Below are 17,919 nucleotides of genomic sequence, written 5' to 3'. Positions count from 1 at the left end.
CAGATAACTACTGTTCAGAGACAATCTGAAAAGAAATACACAATTTCCGTATAAGATTTGTAGGACAAATTCTTATTTCACACTGGTCACTTTAGTGTTTGCCACTGCAAATCTACCAAGACCTGGCCGTCCCTCTAAACTTTCAGCTCATACAAGGAGAAGACTGATCAGAGATGCAGCCAAGAGGCCCATGATCACTCTGGATGAACTGCAGAGATCTACAGCTGAGGTGGGAGACTCTGTCCATAGGACAACAATCAGTCGTATATTGCACAAATCTGGCCTTTATGGAAGAGTGGCAAGAAGAAAGCCATTTCTTAAAGATATCCATAAAAAGTGTTGTTTAATGTTTGCCACAAGCCACCTGGGAGACACACCAAACATGTGGAAGAAGGTGCTCTGGTCAGATGAAACCAAAATGGAACTTTTTGGCAACAATGCAAAACGTTATGTTTGGCGTAAAAGCAACACAGCTGAACACACCATCCCCACTGTCAAACATGGTGGTGGCAGCATCATGGTTTGGGCCTGCTTTTCTTCAGCAGGGACAGGGAAGATGGTTAAAATTGATGTGCAAAACTGATAGAGACATACCCCAAGCGATTTACAGCTGCAATCGCAGCAAAAGGTGGCGCTACAAAGTATTAACTTAAGGGGGCTGAATAATTTTGCACGTCCAATTTTCCAGTTTTTGATTTGTTAAAAAAGTTTGAAATATCCAATAAATGTCGTTCCACTTCATGATTGTGTCCCACTTGTTGTTGATTCTTCACAAAATGATACAGTTTTATATATTTATGTTTGAGGCCTGAAATGTGGCAAAAGGTCGCAAAGTTCAAGGGGGCCGAATACTTTCGCAAGGCACTGTATTAGATAGACAGATAACTACTGTTCAGAGACAATCTGAAAAGAAATACACAATTTCCGTATAAGATTTGTAGGACAAATTCTTATTTCACACTGGTCACTTTAGTGTTTGCATTTAGCCTACAACATGTCTTGGGACTTCTGGAAGCACAGCCCCATCCAGCAAAGTGTAATAGAACATGTAGAGCACACAAAGGTGGTTTCTACACAACTCCCACTCTCTGCCCTGCGTCCACTCCAGATGCATACCACACACCCTCTCTTGCGCCCTTCAAACTACACCAGGTAGTGGTTTGAGTGACAACTCGATCCAAACCTCCACATGCCCAACTCTTGGCTCACCGCTTCCTGCCACTGTAGCCATCCCAAAGTGAATGCACAAGCTGCATTTTGAATGCCTTCAAGGACCAATGCATGCTGTTTCTGGGAAGGGGCCTTTGCAGGTTCGCCCACACTAGTTTACTGACGCCGCCCTCAGGGTACCATACATAGGTAGCAATATGCTGCGCAACCGCTTTGAGAAGCTATGTACAGTAGGTACCTGCAGTTTTCAGATCCAAATTCAACAAATGAAACGGAAAAATTGCACAACGTAAGCTGTGTGGTACGAGGTGAGACTTAACAATTTGTTCTTTTATTTGAATTTTTTTATTTACAATGACGGCCTACACTGGCCAAACCCGGACGAAGCTGGAACGATTGTGCACCGCCCTAAGGGACTCACAAACACGGCCGGTTGTGATACAACCTGGAATCGAACCAGGGTGTCTGTAGTGATGCCTCAAGCACTGAGATGCAGTGCCTTAGACCGCTGCGCGACTCGGGAGCCCGAGACTTGGGGCAGACACATTCCATGGAAACGTAGGCTCCCATCACTGGTGTGCTTTCCCTCTTCCTCTTTCTGTTCCTCCTCCTCTACCTCTCAATGTTCCGTTCACTCTCCTCTCGCTCCACTCCTCCCTCCTCACTCCACATCTCTATCACTCCAATCATCTCTAATTCGTCTTCCTCCCTGCCTTCTGCAGCTGGGCCTTGACTTTCCACATCACTTCCCTCACTTTCACTGACCTAGAGGAACAGAGTGACAGAGAGAGAGTGACAGAGAGAGAGAGAGAGAGAGTGACAGAGAGAGAGAGAGAGAGAGAGAGAGAGAGACACAGACAGACAGACGGACGGACGGACGGACGGACGGACAGACAGACAGACAGACACACACAGTACAGTTGAAGTCAGAAGTTTACAATAACTTAGGTTGGAGTTATTAAAACTCATTTTTCAACGACTCCACAATTTTCTTGTAAACAAACTATAGTTTTGGCAAGTCGGTTAGGACATCTACTTTGTGCATGACACAAGTACTTTTTCCAACAATTGTTTACAGACAGATTATTTCATTTACAATTCACTGTATCACAATTCCAGTGGGTCAGACGTTTACATACACTAAGTTGACTGTGCCTTTAAACAGCTCATCATGTTGTGGGTGGTGCTTTCCTGCAGGAGGGACTGGTGCACTTCACAAAATAGATGGCATCATGAGGCGAGAAAATGATGTGGATATGTTGAAGCAACATCTCAAGACATCAGTCAAGAATTTAAAGCTTGGTCGCAAATGGGTCTTCCAAATGGACAATGACCCCAAGCATAAAGCAAAGTTGTGGCCAAATGGCTTAAGGACACCAAAGTCAAGGTATTGGAGTGGCCATCACAAGGCCCTGACCTCAATCCCATAGAAAGTTTGTTGGCAGAACTGAAAAAATGTGTGTGAGCATGGAGGCCTACAAATCTGACTCAGTTGCACCAGCTCTGTCAGGAGGAATGGGCCAAAATTCACCCAACTTATTGTGGGAAGCTTGTGGAAGGCTACCCAAAACATTTGACCCAGGTTAAACAATTTACTCAATTACCAAATACTAATTGATTGTATGTAAACTTCTGACCCACTGGGAATGTGATGAAAGAAATAAAAGCTGAAATAAATCATTCTCTCAACTATTATTCTGACATTTCACATTCTTAAAATAAAGTGGTGATCCTAACTGACGTAAGACATGGAATTTTTACTAGGATTAAATGTCAGGAATTGTGAAACTGAATTTAAAAGTACTTGGCTAAGGTGTATGTAAACTTCCGAATTCAACTGTATGTGTTATTTCACAGTGTTGATGTTTTCACTATTTTTCAGAAATTAGAAAATAGTAAAAATAAAGAAAAACCCTTGAATGAGTAGGTGTGTCCAAACTTTTGACTGGTATTGTATGTTTTTTTAGACTAATGGGTATTCAGACATCATGGAGCACACAGAAAGACAATCATAAATATGCTCATAGATGACCAGCAGAGTTAGATTATAACCGTAAAGGCTATATATGGTATACACACCTCAAGACCCATGGTTAGATTACTTAGTTAGCTGGTTGTCTTTGTAGGGAGGGAGTGAGATGATCAAGTGACAGCGTCGCGAGCAAAGCACAATGTTGTGGCCTTCACTTAACTCTCGTTCTCTTGCCTGACAGACAACTACAGAGTTAGATAATTAGTTACAAAGCTGGGACAGTTTCCAAATGAATAGCACCGGTAAAAACAGGACAAAACAAGCAACTGGCCATTTAAACAAATTTCACAGCAACTGAACATCATTTGAGCTCCACTGTGGGGGCTTCTACCATAACACGACAGCTAAGCAAGCTGTCAAATAATAGGAAAACGAGGCAGTATATAGCCTATGAATATCTGTAACTAGCAAACATGACAAACCATAACCTAAATCCAACAGATAAATATGAATTACTCTCATCTCTATTTCGTGGCTAGTTAGCTGGTTGTCTGTATGGCTAAATTAGTGCAAGTGACAGCTTGACATTTCCTGAGCACAGCACACATTTATAGCCACACAACTTTTATACCTAGCTATCCTGACAGCCAAACCTGACAGCCAAGCTTTGACGGCCGCTATGTGTATTAAAAGGTTAATGAAAGAGAGAAATGTTGTTTGGAGTAGGGGAATGGCTGTGGGAATGGGTACCAAAGTCAGTGATGTTAAAAAGGTATGGTAGAGAGGATTGAAAGCTGGGTAATGGCCAGTTTGATATTATGGAGCATGCAGCACGTGGCTATTTTCAGTATCATGGAGGGCTTTTTATAGGATTTCGGAACGTGTACCTGAGAATGAGTGTGTGAGCTTGTCTGTCGCAATTATGGAGTAGTATGAATCAATCAAAACACAGGGGTTGTGGTTACTGTATGTTTAAATATGAATCATAATCCTGGTCTCGTAGCCTGAAGGTAGTGTGAGTTTAGACTTAGCTCAACTAACAGCTGTACAGACACACACACACTTGTGGCCACACACACACACATACACACACACAGCTCTCAGATCTCCATTTCCATATGCAGATGCTATGGGCAAGGGTAAACTTCTACCTTGGTTTTTTCAACCCAGGCAGTTGAGTCATTGCTAAGAATATCAGATTATAGAATCAAACAGACATACTGGCAGACGGAGACTACTTGAAAACAACTCCCACACCGATTTGAAGATTGATTGATGACTAGACTAAATACAGCACTGTGTTCATGTTTGCTGAAATGGAAAATGTGTGCAATTACTAGATTGAAGTAGTAAGACAAACATTATCTCTGAAGAAGTTTTAAAAAGTAAAGAAAAATTAATGCAGGAAAAGTTTAATTGGGTAAAGTGGACTGAAACCCTTTTAAAGGATTGGTTCACTATTTTTGAACCAAGTCTCTATTTTTTATGTAAATTGTATGTTAATGAAGGGTCCAGAAAATATTTTAGCAATTTTACTTGGTTTTGAGAAACTTCCTCCACCCGCAATTGCTCGTTCTGCAGTATGGTGTCTACGGAAAAACATGAACAAAGGCTCCAAAACACCCAAATACATCCTTAGAAACGGCAAAGCACTCAATATAGTGATGCAGATGTTGTACACGTGAAATTGTGTAATATTGAACAACGTCATATTCCATTATGTGCGACTCGAGGGGTTTCCCATACCAGCTGTGCTGTGAGGGCTACACGGAAAAGCAGCACGAGCAACATGGAGAAGCAGCACAGCTGGTAGTGGAAACTGCAGATCAAGCAATGAGGAAGTTTTGTTTCTCAACACGAAGTGAAATCACAAAAAAAGTGTCTGGACCCTTCTAGAACATGCATTTACATCAAAATAGAAATTTGGTAAAAAAAAAATGTGAACTCATCTTTTAAGATCTGGTCCAGTGGAAAGAACTCTTGTCTTTTTTAGAAAGAAAGTTTTATCCCAAGTCCCTCAGAAATCCAAGCCAATGTGTGATTTCCTGTAAGTAGAGCCCAATACATGGTGGATCTAGATGATTTGAAATCACATGGTCTGAATGTCATAAATCAGTTTGGGGTTGAGGATGACTACATCGCAGAGCAGGGGGGGGTTCGGTGTGTGCTTGCGCAGCCCTACAGCGTAACGTCATACGGTGAAACATGGCCATAAAAGCAGTTAGTCTTCTCTTAGACATGTTAGCCTCTCCTTAGACAAGACCTGAACACTATCATTAAAGTCCCGTCATCATACTGTCAGCATCAGCAGTACTACTCACAAACATGAGCACACACACACACACACACACACACACACACACACACACACACACACACACACACACACACCTGGTTTGCAGACAGCCGCCCTAGGGGCTACCTGTTCGTCAGATCCTCTCTGCTCTGTAATTGCAGGCCGTAGTGAAAGAAAAGGGGGAGTGTGGAGAGGGGGGCTGAGAGAGAGAGAAAGAAAGAATGGCAGAGAATACAAAAGAGACCATTCCACTGGCAATACAGGAACTAGTACAGACTTCATGAGCTTTTGAAAGCACGCACGCACACATTCTCCAAAAATCCACACACCAACAGAGGAATGTTGTGCTTGAGTCAGTCTTTCCCTTTTCAGCTGTTTCAGTTTGAGAACAAGCCATGTCTGAGACTACTTCACCAACGTGATCAAATCACCAGTCTTCATTTTAACTCCCAATGGCCACGGCTCCTCTCCCTACATGATGCCTACATGAACTCAGACCCCCATTCATTCCCTACACTCCCTTTGACGCGAACAAACATGAAGGACTTTGCTTCTATCCCGTTATCTACTTTACCGTTGCCATCGCTGTCTAGGCTGCCAAAGAAATTAAATGTATTAATCACATTTTATCGTAATCACCACACTGCCACCATTTATTTAACGCTGCATAAAAATGGATAGCCAAACAAGCAATGAGGCAACAGTCAGAGGAACCTTTAACACTATTAAGTCTGCAATCCATTTGATAAGCCAAGTAAATGTGGGGGCCAACAAACTGTGTGGCCTCTGAAGACTGTGTTCATTAGTGTAGCCCTACAGTGAGAGAGCTCATTTGCCCAGCATTGACAGTGGAACCCTGTTAGTACACAGAGGCAAGCGCTCTGTGACAGCCATTGTGGCATGAGTGACAGCAAGTGGCGAGAGTGAGAGTAGGGGGGCTATGGGCGAGGTGCCATGGGAGGTGGGGTGATTTTGGGGGAATAGTGGGGTGGGTAGAAGGGGGTCTTTTGAGGGAATTCCACAGAGGGCAACAGGGGGAACACCACAGCCACCTACATCGAGCCCGTCAACCAATTACCAAAGCAGGGGGGCTCAGCACAAAACAGGGGTCCCCTCCTAATCATGGCACTCTCCTGCAGTACAAAGGGAGAGAGGCTGCCTGCCCCATTCAAATTTAAATAGGATTTTTCCTCTCTTTCTCTCTTTTTCCTCTCTCTCTGCTGCACCCCTCTCCTATTGGCTTGATAAAAGCAGCGGTAACAAAAGCAGCCTACAAAGCAATTTGGCTAATATAGCACTAATACGTTTAACGTTGGGGATCCTCTGGTTATTGTTGACACATTTCACTTTTTTGGGGCTAAACAGAGCTGAAGTGTTTGGCGACGGTGCAGGCTTGACCTTTGTTGAAGTCGAGTTGTCATGCGCCGGTGTGTTTCTCTGGAATGACACAACAAAGGAGCTCAGAAGAGAGAAAAACGATAATTAACTGGCAAAAGAGAAAGACTCGAGACAGAAACGCTGAAGTCTGTGTTCAACGGTGTTTGTTGAAAAAAATAAAAAATAATCGTCAAAATTTTGCAGGCAACTGTGGTGTAGTTGCTGAAAATTTGCTAATTAGAGAATTTGCTACTTAGCATCAGTGTAACTAAACTAACACAACATTTATCATTCAGGAAGTCACTGAAACACCAACAAATATCCATTGACATTCCCTACCAAATTAGAAAATATCTCCTCCCGTAACTGAACTGTTGAGAGGTCAACTGTAAAACAAAAATTTGTAGGTACTAGCAACACACTACTAGATAATCCCTCACCTGTCTGCTCTTCCTAGCCTTAGAGATAGGTTTGGCCTATGAAACGAGCACACATTCTTCTGGCCCAATAATGGTGCTTTTGCCTTCCCTCTTCCCCTTTCTTATTTTTTTGAGATGCCTGGTTGTTTGAACAAATAAATATTTGAAGAGGCTTGTAACCCTGTGTGCTGTGTGCTGTGTGTGTGTGTGTGTATATTTGTGTGTTTTTTCAGACTCAATAGGAATGAGTGTTTCAATGGCTGCCCATGTTATTAGGCCTGCTCTGTCATTAGGGGATTAGAGTATATGGGCCGGCCTTGTCGGGTAGTCTGTATGTGTGTGTGTGTGCCTGCCTGCAAGCCTGTATTTTAATGTGTGTGTGTGTGTGTGTGCGTGTGCGTGCGGAACAGTTTAACTTTAGTCCGTCAGACAACTGACACCCACGAAGCATCGTTACCCATCGCTCCACAAAAGGTATCAGTGCGAGTGACGTCACCGACTGAAACGCTATTAGCGAGCACCACTGCTAACTAGCTAGCCATTTCACATCGGTTACAGTGCGTGCGTGCTTACCTGTCAGCCGGCCTGTATGTTAATATATGTGTGTGCGTGTGTGTGTGTGTGCGTGTGTGTGTGTGTGTGTGCGTGTGCGTGTGCGTGTGCGTGTGCGTGTGCGTGTGTGTGTGTTTTTGTGATGTCTGTCTATGTCATCCATGTTTCACAGTGTTTATATTCTCTATGTATGAACCAGGGTCAGTGAGTCATGTTTATATCATCGCTTTTGAGTCACTCCTCCTCCCCACCTCTCCCTCACTGTACACATTGCTGATCTAGGTAGGGTAGAGCTAACCTACATTGGAAATTACACTTTTATTCAGCAATCCCCTATGACTCCAGTACAGTATAGGATCTTCCAGTACAGTATAGGCGGTTGGAATACATCTACCTCTGGCCAGACTTACTGTACCATCCATCATTAAACAGTCAACAGATCTAAAACTTCACATTCTGTATGAACAAAGTAAATAAAGAGATATAGAAAGAGATGTAGAGAGAGAGAGAGAATGACAGAGAGAAAGAGAAATAAAGGGATGTAAAAAAAGAGAGGTAGAGAAAGAGAGATGGATGGATGGATTAAAAGCATACATTTGCATGTCAGTTTGGCTGCTATCCCATTGCCAACGGCCCCAGTCTATGTAGTACACTGCTTTATGACACCGCCTTTTATAGCTTTACTCTATCAATGTTTTCCCTCTGTCTGACCCTCAAGCTTTACTCTCTCTGATTGTGGTGTCCCATAGTAAAACTTCAAAAGGACATTTGGAAGGTTAAAATGGGCTAAAAAGGTGATATGATGGAAAAAAAAACTTTTGAGCTATGTATGTTTGTTTCTTTCAAGAGCTGTCTGTCAGTTTTTTTTGTTCAGGGATTTAAGAGCTCTCTTGCCTAGCATGTTAGTCGTTTTAGCTCTCTGTGTATCCTTTTTTTTGTTGCCATGGCCCAATAAGAAGGGAAAAAATTAGGTTTTGTCTTATATTTTGTATGGAAAACATTTCTGTCGAGTTCATAGTGATTGCATTGCAGTTCCATAGTGAAGATGGACTCGGTGTGTGCCCTCTTGCTGGCCTTTTGGGAAGTGATGACGATCCGGTTTATGATGGGGTCATTGTGGCATTGCTCTGCCCAATTGACTCAGCATTGCCTCTTCATTGCTGGGCACAATGAGGGGGCTTTGCCGTAGTATATACTGTTTACACACCGGCCGAGAGCTCAAACAAAACAGAAAGTTGCAGAACCTACTGGCTAGGCCACTGCATGCTCATACACTCCTTTCTTGAGTGTTCCATAGTTAACACTGAGTCAGGCCTTCCTTGCACTGTCTCTCTGTGTGTGTGTCACACACTGTCATTATCAGTGAAGTTAGCAGTAATGTAGGGTGTACATGGTCTGTTTTAATAGACTAGGTACTATAGTAGCTTTACACTGTATACTTTTGTACCTCATCATCTCCCTGTGTGGTTGCTTGATTCTAAGTGGTCTGACAATAACACTGTAATGTATGAGTCAGATGGGGAAGTCCTAAGCAAAGAGGATCCACACATACTATCATGTACACACTGACACTTTCTCTCAGATGCTATCACTCAAACCTAACAGGGTGACATAAATGGGATGTTTCTGCAAAAGAAAGAGATACTACAAAGCTAGTCTGACTGACAGAGAGAGGTCTTTGTGTTCGATGCGGTCGAGAATATCTGCGTTTGTCAGCATAAGTGTTTCAACGCAGGAATTTGCAGTCGGAAAAGGAGATTACATGTAGCTCCCTTTTTCATGTCATACTGTATGTCCTGTCAATTCACCTGGAACACTTGAAACAGACTGAAAGAGAGAGAGAAAGAGAGAACGAATTGGAGAGGGCACTAGAACAGTCTACAGCACACGGCCTCACCCTACTAGAATCTCAAGTCAAATGTCTACTGTTTGCTGATCATCTGGTGCTTCTGTCCCCAACCAAGGAGGGCCTACAGCAGCACCTAGATATTTTATTTGTGCCTTACAAAGATTTATTGTCAGACCCCGGGCCCTGACAGTAAATCTCAGTAAGAGAAAAATAATGGTGTTCCAAAAAAGGTCCAGTTGCCCGGACCTCAAATACAAATTCCATCTACACACTTTTGCCCAAGAGCACACAGAAAACTATCCATACCTCAGCCTAAACATCAGCACCACACATAACTTCCACAAAGCTGTGAACGATCTGAAAGACAAGGCAAGAAGGGCCTTCTACACCATCAAATGGAACATAAAATTCAACATACCAATTACAATTTGGCAAAAAATACTTGAATCAGTTATAGAACCCATTGCCATTTATGGTTGTGATGTCTGGGGTCCGCTCATGTACCAAGAATTCATAAAATGGGACAAACACCAAATTGAGACTGCATGCAGAATTCTGCAAAAATATCCTCAATGTAAAACACCAAATAATGCATGCAGAGCAGAATTAGGCTGATACCCGCTAATTATCAAAATACAGAAAAGTTAAATTCTACAACCACCTAAAAGGAAGCGATTCCCAAACTTTCCATAAAAACACATCACCTACAGAGAGTTGAACCTGGAGAAGCGTCAAGTTGGTCCTGGGGCTCTGTGGAGTCTGTTTGTGAACAGAGCCTCAGGACCAACTTGACGCTTCTCCAGGTTCACCTCTCTGTAGGTGATGGTTTTGTTATGGAAGGTTTGGGAATCGCTTCCTATTAGGTGGTTGTAGAATTTAACGCTCTTTTCTGTATTTTGATAATTAGCAGGTATCAGGACAGCAATACAATTAGAACCAACATGAGAAAACAAAAAGATAATTACTTGACACACTGGAAAGAATTAACAAAAACTGAGCGAACCAAAATGTTATTTGGCCCTAAACAGAGAGCACACAGTGGCAGAATACCTGGCCAAAGGAAGGCCTTTGTGGACCCAAAATTAAGGAAAACTTTATTTTTTCCCTTTTGTACTGTAACTATTTGCATATCATTACAACACTGTATATAGACATAATTTACATTTGAAATGTCTCTATTCCTTTGGAACACAAGTTTCCCATGCCATTATAGCAATTTGGATTGAAATGGAATTTAATTGAGAGAGAAAGGAGAGAGGATAGAGAGAGAGAAGAAAAGCTCTCAAGGAAAAGGAAGGCCTTTGTGGAAAAAAGGTACTGTACATCTTTCCATTTTATGCCAATGCAAACATTGGCTCACTTTTGGTATCGCACAATTCCATGATCTTTACCGTCTTGTAGGACAGCAGAGTGGTAGGATAATAACACATGCAGTTGCTTAGTACTGCTTCCCAAGTGCCAGGTAATAAAATAGCTAATTTATAGTGTTCCCCTCCCCACACACTCTCTTCTCTCTCTCTCACACAGCGAGACTGTTTGCCTAGGCAATGGAAAGAGGGAACAGTAGGATGACAGGGTGGGAGAAATAGAAAAGAGTGAAAGGGGATTGGCTGGTTTTTAAAACGCGAGGGAAATTTAAGTATATTGACCTTTCTTCTGGGTGAAGAGGTTTCCTTTTGTGCTACCGGGGGTTTATGACACCCTTATCCATGCCTTCTATTCAAGTTATGTACAGTATCTGGGGCTCCCGAGTGGCACAGCGGTCTAAGGTACTGCATCTCAGTGCTAGAGGCATATCAAAACCGGCCGTGATTGGAGACCCATCGGGCGGCGCACAATTGGCCCAGCGCCTTCCGGGTTAATGTTTGACCGGGGTAGGCCATCGTAAATAAGAATTTGTTCTTAACTGACTTGCCTAGTTAAATAAAGGTTAAATAAATAAACCAAGGGGCAGCAGCGTAGCCTAGTGGTTAGAGCGAAAAGGTTGCAAGATCGAATCCCCAAGCTGACCTGGTACAAATCTGTCGTTCTGCCCATAGGCAGTTAACCCACTGATCCTAGGCAGTCATTGGAAATAAGAATTTGTTCTTAACTGACTTGCCTAGTTAAATAAATAAAAAAGTGTGTGTGTGTCCTCATCTGCACATGCTTAAGAAGTGGAATAGTCTCTCAATGACACTCATGGTTGTTTCCTGGCCCTGAAAAAACATGTCTAATTAAATTAGTAAAATGAGCAATAAAACATCACCCACTTAGATGTCTTGTTCCTCCACAGTTTTTTCACGCTAAATATATTTTTTATTCAAGTTTAGCAGCTTACTGAACGGTAGTAACCATCTTAATATCTATCTCCTTAATATCTTGTCCTCTCCTTGGACAAGGTAGTTAGCTGGATTCAGCTTACTTTGGTCATGCCTACTGGGGGAATTCATTATGGCAGATTACTTCAGAAGGAACTGCTATTTTTATGATGCCGTTATCTTGGTAACTGTTGAAGGTTTACTTGATTTCGTCTGTGTTAGTTCCTCTTTCGCTAAAGTATTTGTCTCCTTTTGTCTGTTTACAGAAACATTAATGGACACCAAGTGGGCCACAACAGAACTAGCCTGGGCCGCACATCCTGAAACTGGGGTAAATTGTTGGTGCGTGTGTGTGTGTGTGTGTGTGTGTGTGTGTGTGTGTGTGTGTGTGTGTTTGATCGCACATGTGTGTCTCTCTGTGTTTCAGTGTATGTGTGTGTATGTATGCACGTGTGTCTATGTAAAGTTTTTTATTTTTTATTTAACTGCCTAACAAAACATTCATTATAGTGACTCCAGCAGCAGTATTAACAGAGAAGAGAGAAGGTATGTGAGAAGGTACACGTCCAGGTCTGAGTCACTGTCTCTCTTTCACATTCTCTGTGTAGGGAGGCTACCTCTTCTTGCTTCGTACATTAGTCTGTTACAGAGCTGTGTGTGTGGACGTAGGAAGACAAACACAGATATAGACTGAGCGGCATCTCCTCTCCACATGACAATAACAGGCCTGAAGGGTCTAGAGGCAAACACACCAGTGTGATGCAGCGTGGTGCTGCTAGGGTCTGATACAAATTGACCTATGTTTGTGTATGTGTGATAGACAGTATCGCCCCATACCATTCTGCCCAAGATACGGAAGCGTGTGTATGTGTGTGCAATGTGTGCGTAAAGTGAGCTGTATGTGTGTGTGTTCTTGTATTGTATGTCTGTTTATGTCTGCGTCTGGATTTTTCTCGTCTGTGTCTGTGTCTGTGCACGCGTGCACATTGGGCATGCCATTTCTCCCCAAACAGATGGCCGTTGAAGGGGGAATTCCAAGCTCTAGCGGAGTAAATGGCTCTCCCTGGGATCAGTGTGTAGCCTCCAGGGGGTTTCACAGAAACCGATAACAAGGTGTTGCTAGCGACCAACCAGCCTGTAGCCTAGAGCATGTCAAATCAAATCATATTTTATTTGTCACATACACATGGTTAGCAGATGTTAATGCGAGTGTAGCGAAATGCTTGTGCTTCTAGTTCCGACAATGCAGTAATAACCAACGAGTAATCTAACCTAACAATTCCACAACTACTACCTTATACACATAAGTGTAAAGGGATAAAGAATATGTACATAAAGATATATGAATGAGTGATGGTACAGAACGGCATAGGCAAGATGCAGTAGATGGTATCGAGTACAGTATATACAGTGTATACAGTGTATATAAACAGTGTATCCCTTATTATGCAGCATGTAGTGTGTAGCATGCAGGAGCCCACAGCTCTAATGACTGTTATTAGCATGGTTCTATTAGCAGACCACACATGGGCTTACAGGCTGGTAAATGCTAGGGACATGTTAACTTTGCTACACACTAAGCTTTGAGGAAACTAGTGTGACAACTAGCATTTATGGCTAATCTTTGACTATGTGTTATCTAGCTGCCTTGGTTGGTATGCAGGTCTGGAAGAAGGCCTGAGTCCTCACATCCCCCTCACATCCTCTGTTCCGGCTGCACCAAGGTCCCAGTGAATCTGAAAGTAAAATGTAGAGCCTTTGACTGTAAAGGACAAAAGGAAAAAGGAGTTGACTTGTAAAGCTTGCATAACTATTCATCTTGTTCCAAATTGATGCCAAAGAATTTGACCCTCTTTCACACAACCTACTTAATTCATTCAGGTTTGGTAAGCAGGGCTGGCGTGAAGTGTCCGCATCTGTGCTGTACGTGTGTCCCATGGGGTTGACCTCCACACACACACACACGCATGCACACACACACACACACACACAATCTCCCTCTTGCCCACTGGGCAATGTATTACACTGAACTAAATACCCATTCACACTTCATGCATTCTCTTGTCCCATTGACCTGGCTGGTGATTATTGATTCCCCGACGGCCTCGACTCCAGCAGATAGCTCACAAATGAATGCCTTCTCTGGGCCTGATCCTCAGCTAAGCCCCCTCTCTCCACAGGTCTAGAGGGTCCTGCTGGATGAATAGCCTGCCTCCGCTACATCCATATTAGGCCCCTAATTAAGAGTCTTCAGCCTCGGAGAGAAAACTTTCATTCTTTTCTGTCTTTCTAGTCAAATGTGGCTCTTGTACATGTTCCAAAGACTGCCGTTACTGTTGTTGTCCACTATTGAGATATTGCCTAAGAGTTGACTCTGAGTTGATTTTTAGCAAATTATATTCTTAGCTAAATATTTTAGTATTCAGTAGTAGTAGCCATAAAACATAAAAGACACCTTTTATAGGGTTCTTTGATCAGAACACTAACGGTTCTTCTTCACTGAACCAAAATGGTCCCATATATTTTTTAATTTTTTTACATATTTATTTCACCTTTATTTAACCAGGTAGTCTAGTTGAGAACAAGTTCTCATTTACAGTATATAGATCCCTGCATGGTGCAAGTTCATTATGTATTATGGCTACTACTATCAAATCGTATTATGTATTATGGCTACTACTATTAAATAGTAATGTATTTAGCTAAGAATATAATTTAATAAACAATTAAATAATGCACAAAATAATACCAGCATAGGTTTAGAATTTCCTGTCATTATATGCAACGTAGTTTTGAAATATGAACTGGTGGCCAGGGAGGCATCTCTTTGTGTGAATGATAGCACGCGTCAACTCTGGCTGACTTCTTTACAGTGCAATACAAACAGCAAACCTCACACATACAGTGTGTGGCGGCAGGTAGCCTGGTGGTTAGAGCGTTGGGCCAGTAACAGCCTAGGAACCCACTATCTAAATAAAGGTAAAAAAAATGAATACATTTGAGATGAGCACAGATTCAAGCTACAGTGTAGGAGGAAGCCCAGGGTATGGGATGACATTCTCTAGTACTAAGCATGTTTCCATTTGGCCCAACTTGAACGGACTGTTTTGTTTCGATTGACGTTATCGTTCTAAACATCCTCAGCCAAGTGGAGCCATGTATTGAGAAACACATTAAGTTAAACCTGGATACCATAAAAAAAAACAGACCATTTATGTATTTTCTGTATATAACACTTTATAAATTTGCCAATTTGCATACATATTTTCATTTAATGAAACCCGTAATCAGAGCTTTGCCTCAGTAATTTATGTATTTGTCTCCCAACTGTGAGAGATAAAGAAGTAGGAAGGAAAGAGAGAAAAGGTTACACGTTTCTTTTCGCAAGCTGTAGAGGACGATGCGATCGTAGCTCCGTAATTGAAGGGTAATTGCTTGTGAAGCGATGCAGCGACTACAACGAACCTGGAGAATGAGGTAAACAACCAGTGCTGTTCAGTTGGGACGCACCCGGGTTGACACTCCACCGTAATTGTGATGAATTCGCCGTCCCTTGTTTCCTGACTCATCACCGTGGTAACCAGAGATGAAAGGCCGCGGTGCGGGTGGAAAAGGCCCTCGACTTAACAGCGCCGATCGGGGTGTAATTGAAAAGGCACAAACAGATTTTTTTTCTTCATTCATCTGTCCGTTCCTAATGCCTAACGCCTCACCTAATTTCTCTCTCCGAATTGGGTTATTGTACTTAGTATCTGAGGCCAGAACAGAGCACTGTACATCATGTTATGTGCCTCACAAACCCTGGATGTGTTGTGTACTGCTGCTTTCATCCACACCTAAGGCTTATACCAACAGACTAGAGATGGATACATTTAACACACTCCTTACATCATTCCTTAGCTATCATGTGTGTGTGAGAGTGTGTATGTGTGCCAATGTGTTTAAGAATGCATACATTATAAGACATTTTACCTTTGTTTGACCCTAACACTCACTCATCTCTCTCTCATTCCCTCTCTCTCCCTCTCTTCTTCCCTCTTTCTCCATCCACAGTGGGAGGAGGTGAGTGGCTACGACGATGCAATGAACCCCATCCGGACGTACCAGGTGTGCAACGTGCGGGAGAGCAATCAGAACAACTGGCTGCGCAGTGACTTCATCCCACGCAAAGATGTCCTCCGAGTCTACGTGGAGATGAAGTTCACAGTGCGCGACTGCAACAGCATCCCCAACATCCCCGGCTCCTGCAAGGAGACCTTCAACCTTTTCTACTATGAGTCCGACTCAGACTCGGCCACGGCGACAAGTCCATTCTGGATGGAGAACCCCTATGTGAAGGTGGACACCATCGCACCCGATGAGAGTTTCTCCATGTTGGAGTCGGGAAGGGTGAACACGAAAGTGCGGAGCTTCGGACCTCTATCCAAGGTTGGGTTTTACCTGGCATTCCAGGACCTGGGGGCTTGTATGTCATTGATATCTGTCCGGGTCTTCTATAAGAAGTGCTCAACTACCATTGCGAACTTCGCCATGTTCCCCGAGACGGCCACAGGGGCCGAGGCCACGTCGCTGGTCATCGCGCCAGGGACATGCGTCTCTAACGCTCTCGAGGTGTCTGTGCCTCTCAAGCTATACTGCAATGGGGACGGCGAGTGGATGGTTCCTGTTGGCTCGTGCACCTGTGCAAATGGGTTTGAGCCCGCCATGAAGGACACCCAGTGTCAGGGTGAGTGTGACATCAAGGACACACAATGTCAGGGTGAGTTTTTTCCCTTTGGACGGCATCCATTTTGTGCCAAATGCATCCAGATACTGTACATTTACACCCAACTATCATGAAACAGCGAGAAACACAACACAACACATAATATAGTCAGTGGCACTCTCTCAACTGAGCCTCTACTCTCCTGACCTCAAACCTCCTGACCTCAGACAGTGAGTTGATGAATAAATAAAATGCGTGGGCGCTGCTGTAAGTAACCTATATGACACTGGAGCAAACTGGAGAGATCTAGGAGGGCCATAACAGGTGCACAGAAGTCCAGAACAAGGTGAATTAAAACAGCAGGGGGAAGGGGAGTAGTGGAACGTTGGAGAGCAGGGGAGATGAGAGGTAGGCCACTGTCAGTTATCGTTTGGCACGGCTGATTGTGAAGCATGGTGTGCAAATGTGTAAAAAAACACACAGGCCTGTACTTCATACCACCCTGCTAACAGAAAGAGGAGAGGGATGAGAGATTCAGGAAAGAGATCAAAAAAGGTAGAACATGTGAAGTAGGGAAGGGGGCTTAGGGATCTTGAAGTCTAAGAAGAACAGAAACGGAGCTAGCTCCCTATATGGCGTTGAATGGAGGTTATTGAATGTGTGCCCACCTTTAATGGAGAGTGGGCACAGTAAATCTAGTGGCAGGTGTGTGGTTAAAAACTCCTCTGGCAGCTCAAGGGCAAAGCCTTGGCGACTGGGCCTAAAAAAACTCTCTAAACAAGTCGACCGGAAACCACAGGGGATAAATCTCCCTGCCGTGTCTTTTCTTACCCTCCTTCTCTCTCTCTTTTTCCCTCTATAGTATCTATCTATCGCTCTCTCTTCCAAGCCATTGCTCTCTCTCTCTCTGCCAACCTCTGTCTTTTTTTCTCTCTGACTTTCTCTGTATTTCTACCTGAAAATCTCTCTCTCTCTCTCTCTCTCTCTCTCTCTCTCTCTCTCTCTCTCTCTCTCTCTCTCTCTCTCTCTCTCTCTCTCTCTCTCTCTCTCTCTCTCTCTCTCTCTCTCTCTCTCTCTCTCTCTCTCTCTCTCTCTCTCTCTCTCTCTCTCTCTCTCTCTCTCTCTCTTTATCCTCCCCCTCTTTCCTTCTTTATGTATTCCCCTTCCTCCCTTCCTTTATCTAAAGCTTTCATTAATGCCCCACCAGGGCACGGTGAGGACATCCACATGAATATTAATCAATCAATACCCTTTTTTTCTCTTTTCCTTCCCTACCGCT

At 43.2% G+C, this 17,919-nt stretch overlaps 1 protein-coding gene across 25 annotated transcripts in view; it reads left to right on the top strand.

The window, feature by feature from the left end:
• LOC110521963 (ephrin type-B receptor 3) overlaps positions 1–17,919 on the top strand; it is a 97,834-nt gene that overhangs the window by 38,492 nt on the left and 41,423 nt on the right. For 9 of the 25 annotated variants that reach the window (XR_016495311.1, XR_016495310.1, XM_021599982.3 and 6 more), the window contains exons 2-3: positions 12,202–12,266; positions 15,989–16,694. Coding sequence is in view for 22 of the 25 variants with exons in the window: in XM_021599982.3 (XP_021455657.1) it covers positions 12,202–12,266; positions 15,989–16,694 (771 nt within the window). In the remaining 3 variants the exon portion in view is untranslated. Of the gene's footprint in view, positions 1–12,201; positions 12,278–15,988; positions 16,695–17,919 lie in introns of all 25 variants that reach the window. The other 16 variants (XR_016495312.1, XM_021599983.3, XM_021599981.3 and 13 more) reach the window with 5 other exon arrangements.

This window comes from Oncorhynchus mykiss, chromosome 4, assembly GCF_057628025.1.
Source record: "Oncorhynchus mykiss isolate SJ-2025 chromosome 4, ASM5762802v1, whole genome shotgun sequence".
Classification (NCBI taxonomy): Eukaryota; Metazoa; Chordata; class Actinopteri; order Salmoniformes; family Salmonidae; genus Oncorhynchus; species Oncorhynchus mykiss.
This window is presented reverse-complemented; position numbering and strand designations above follow the sequence as displayed.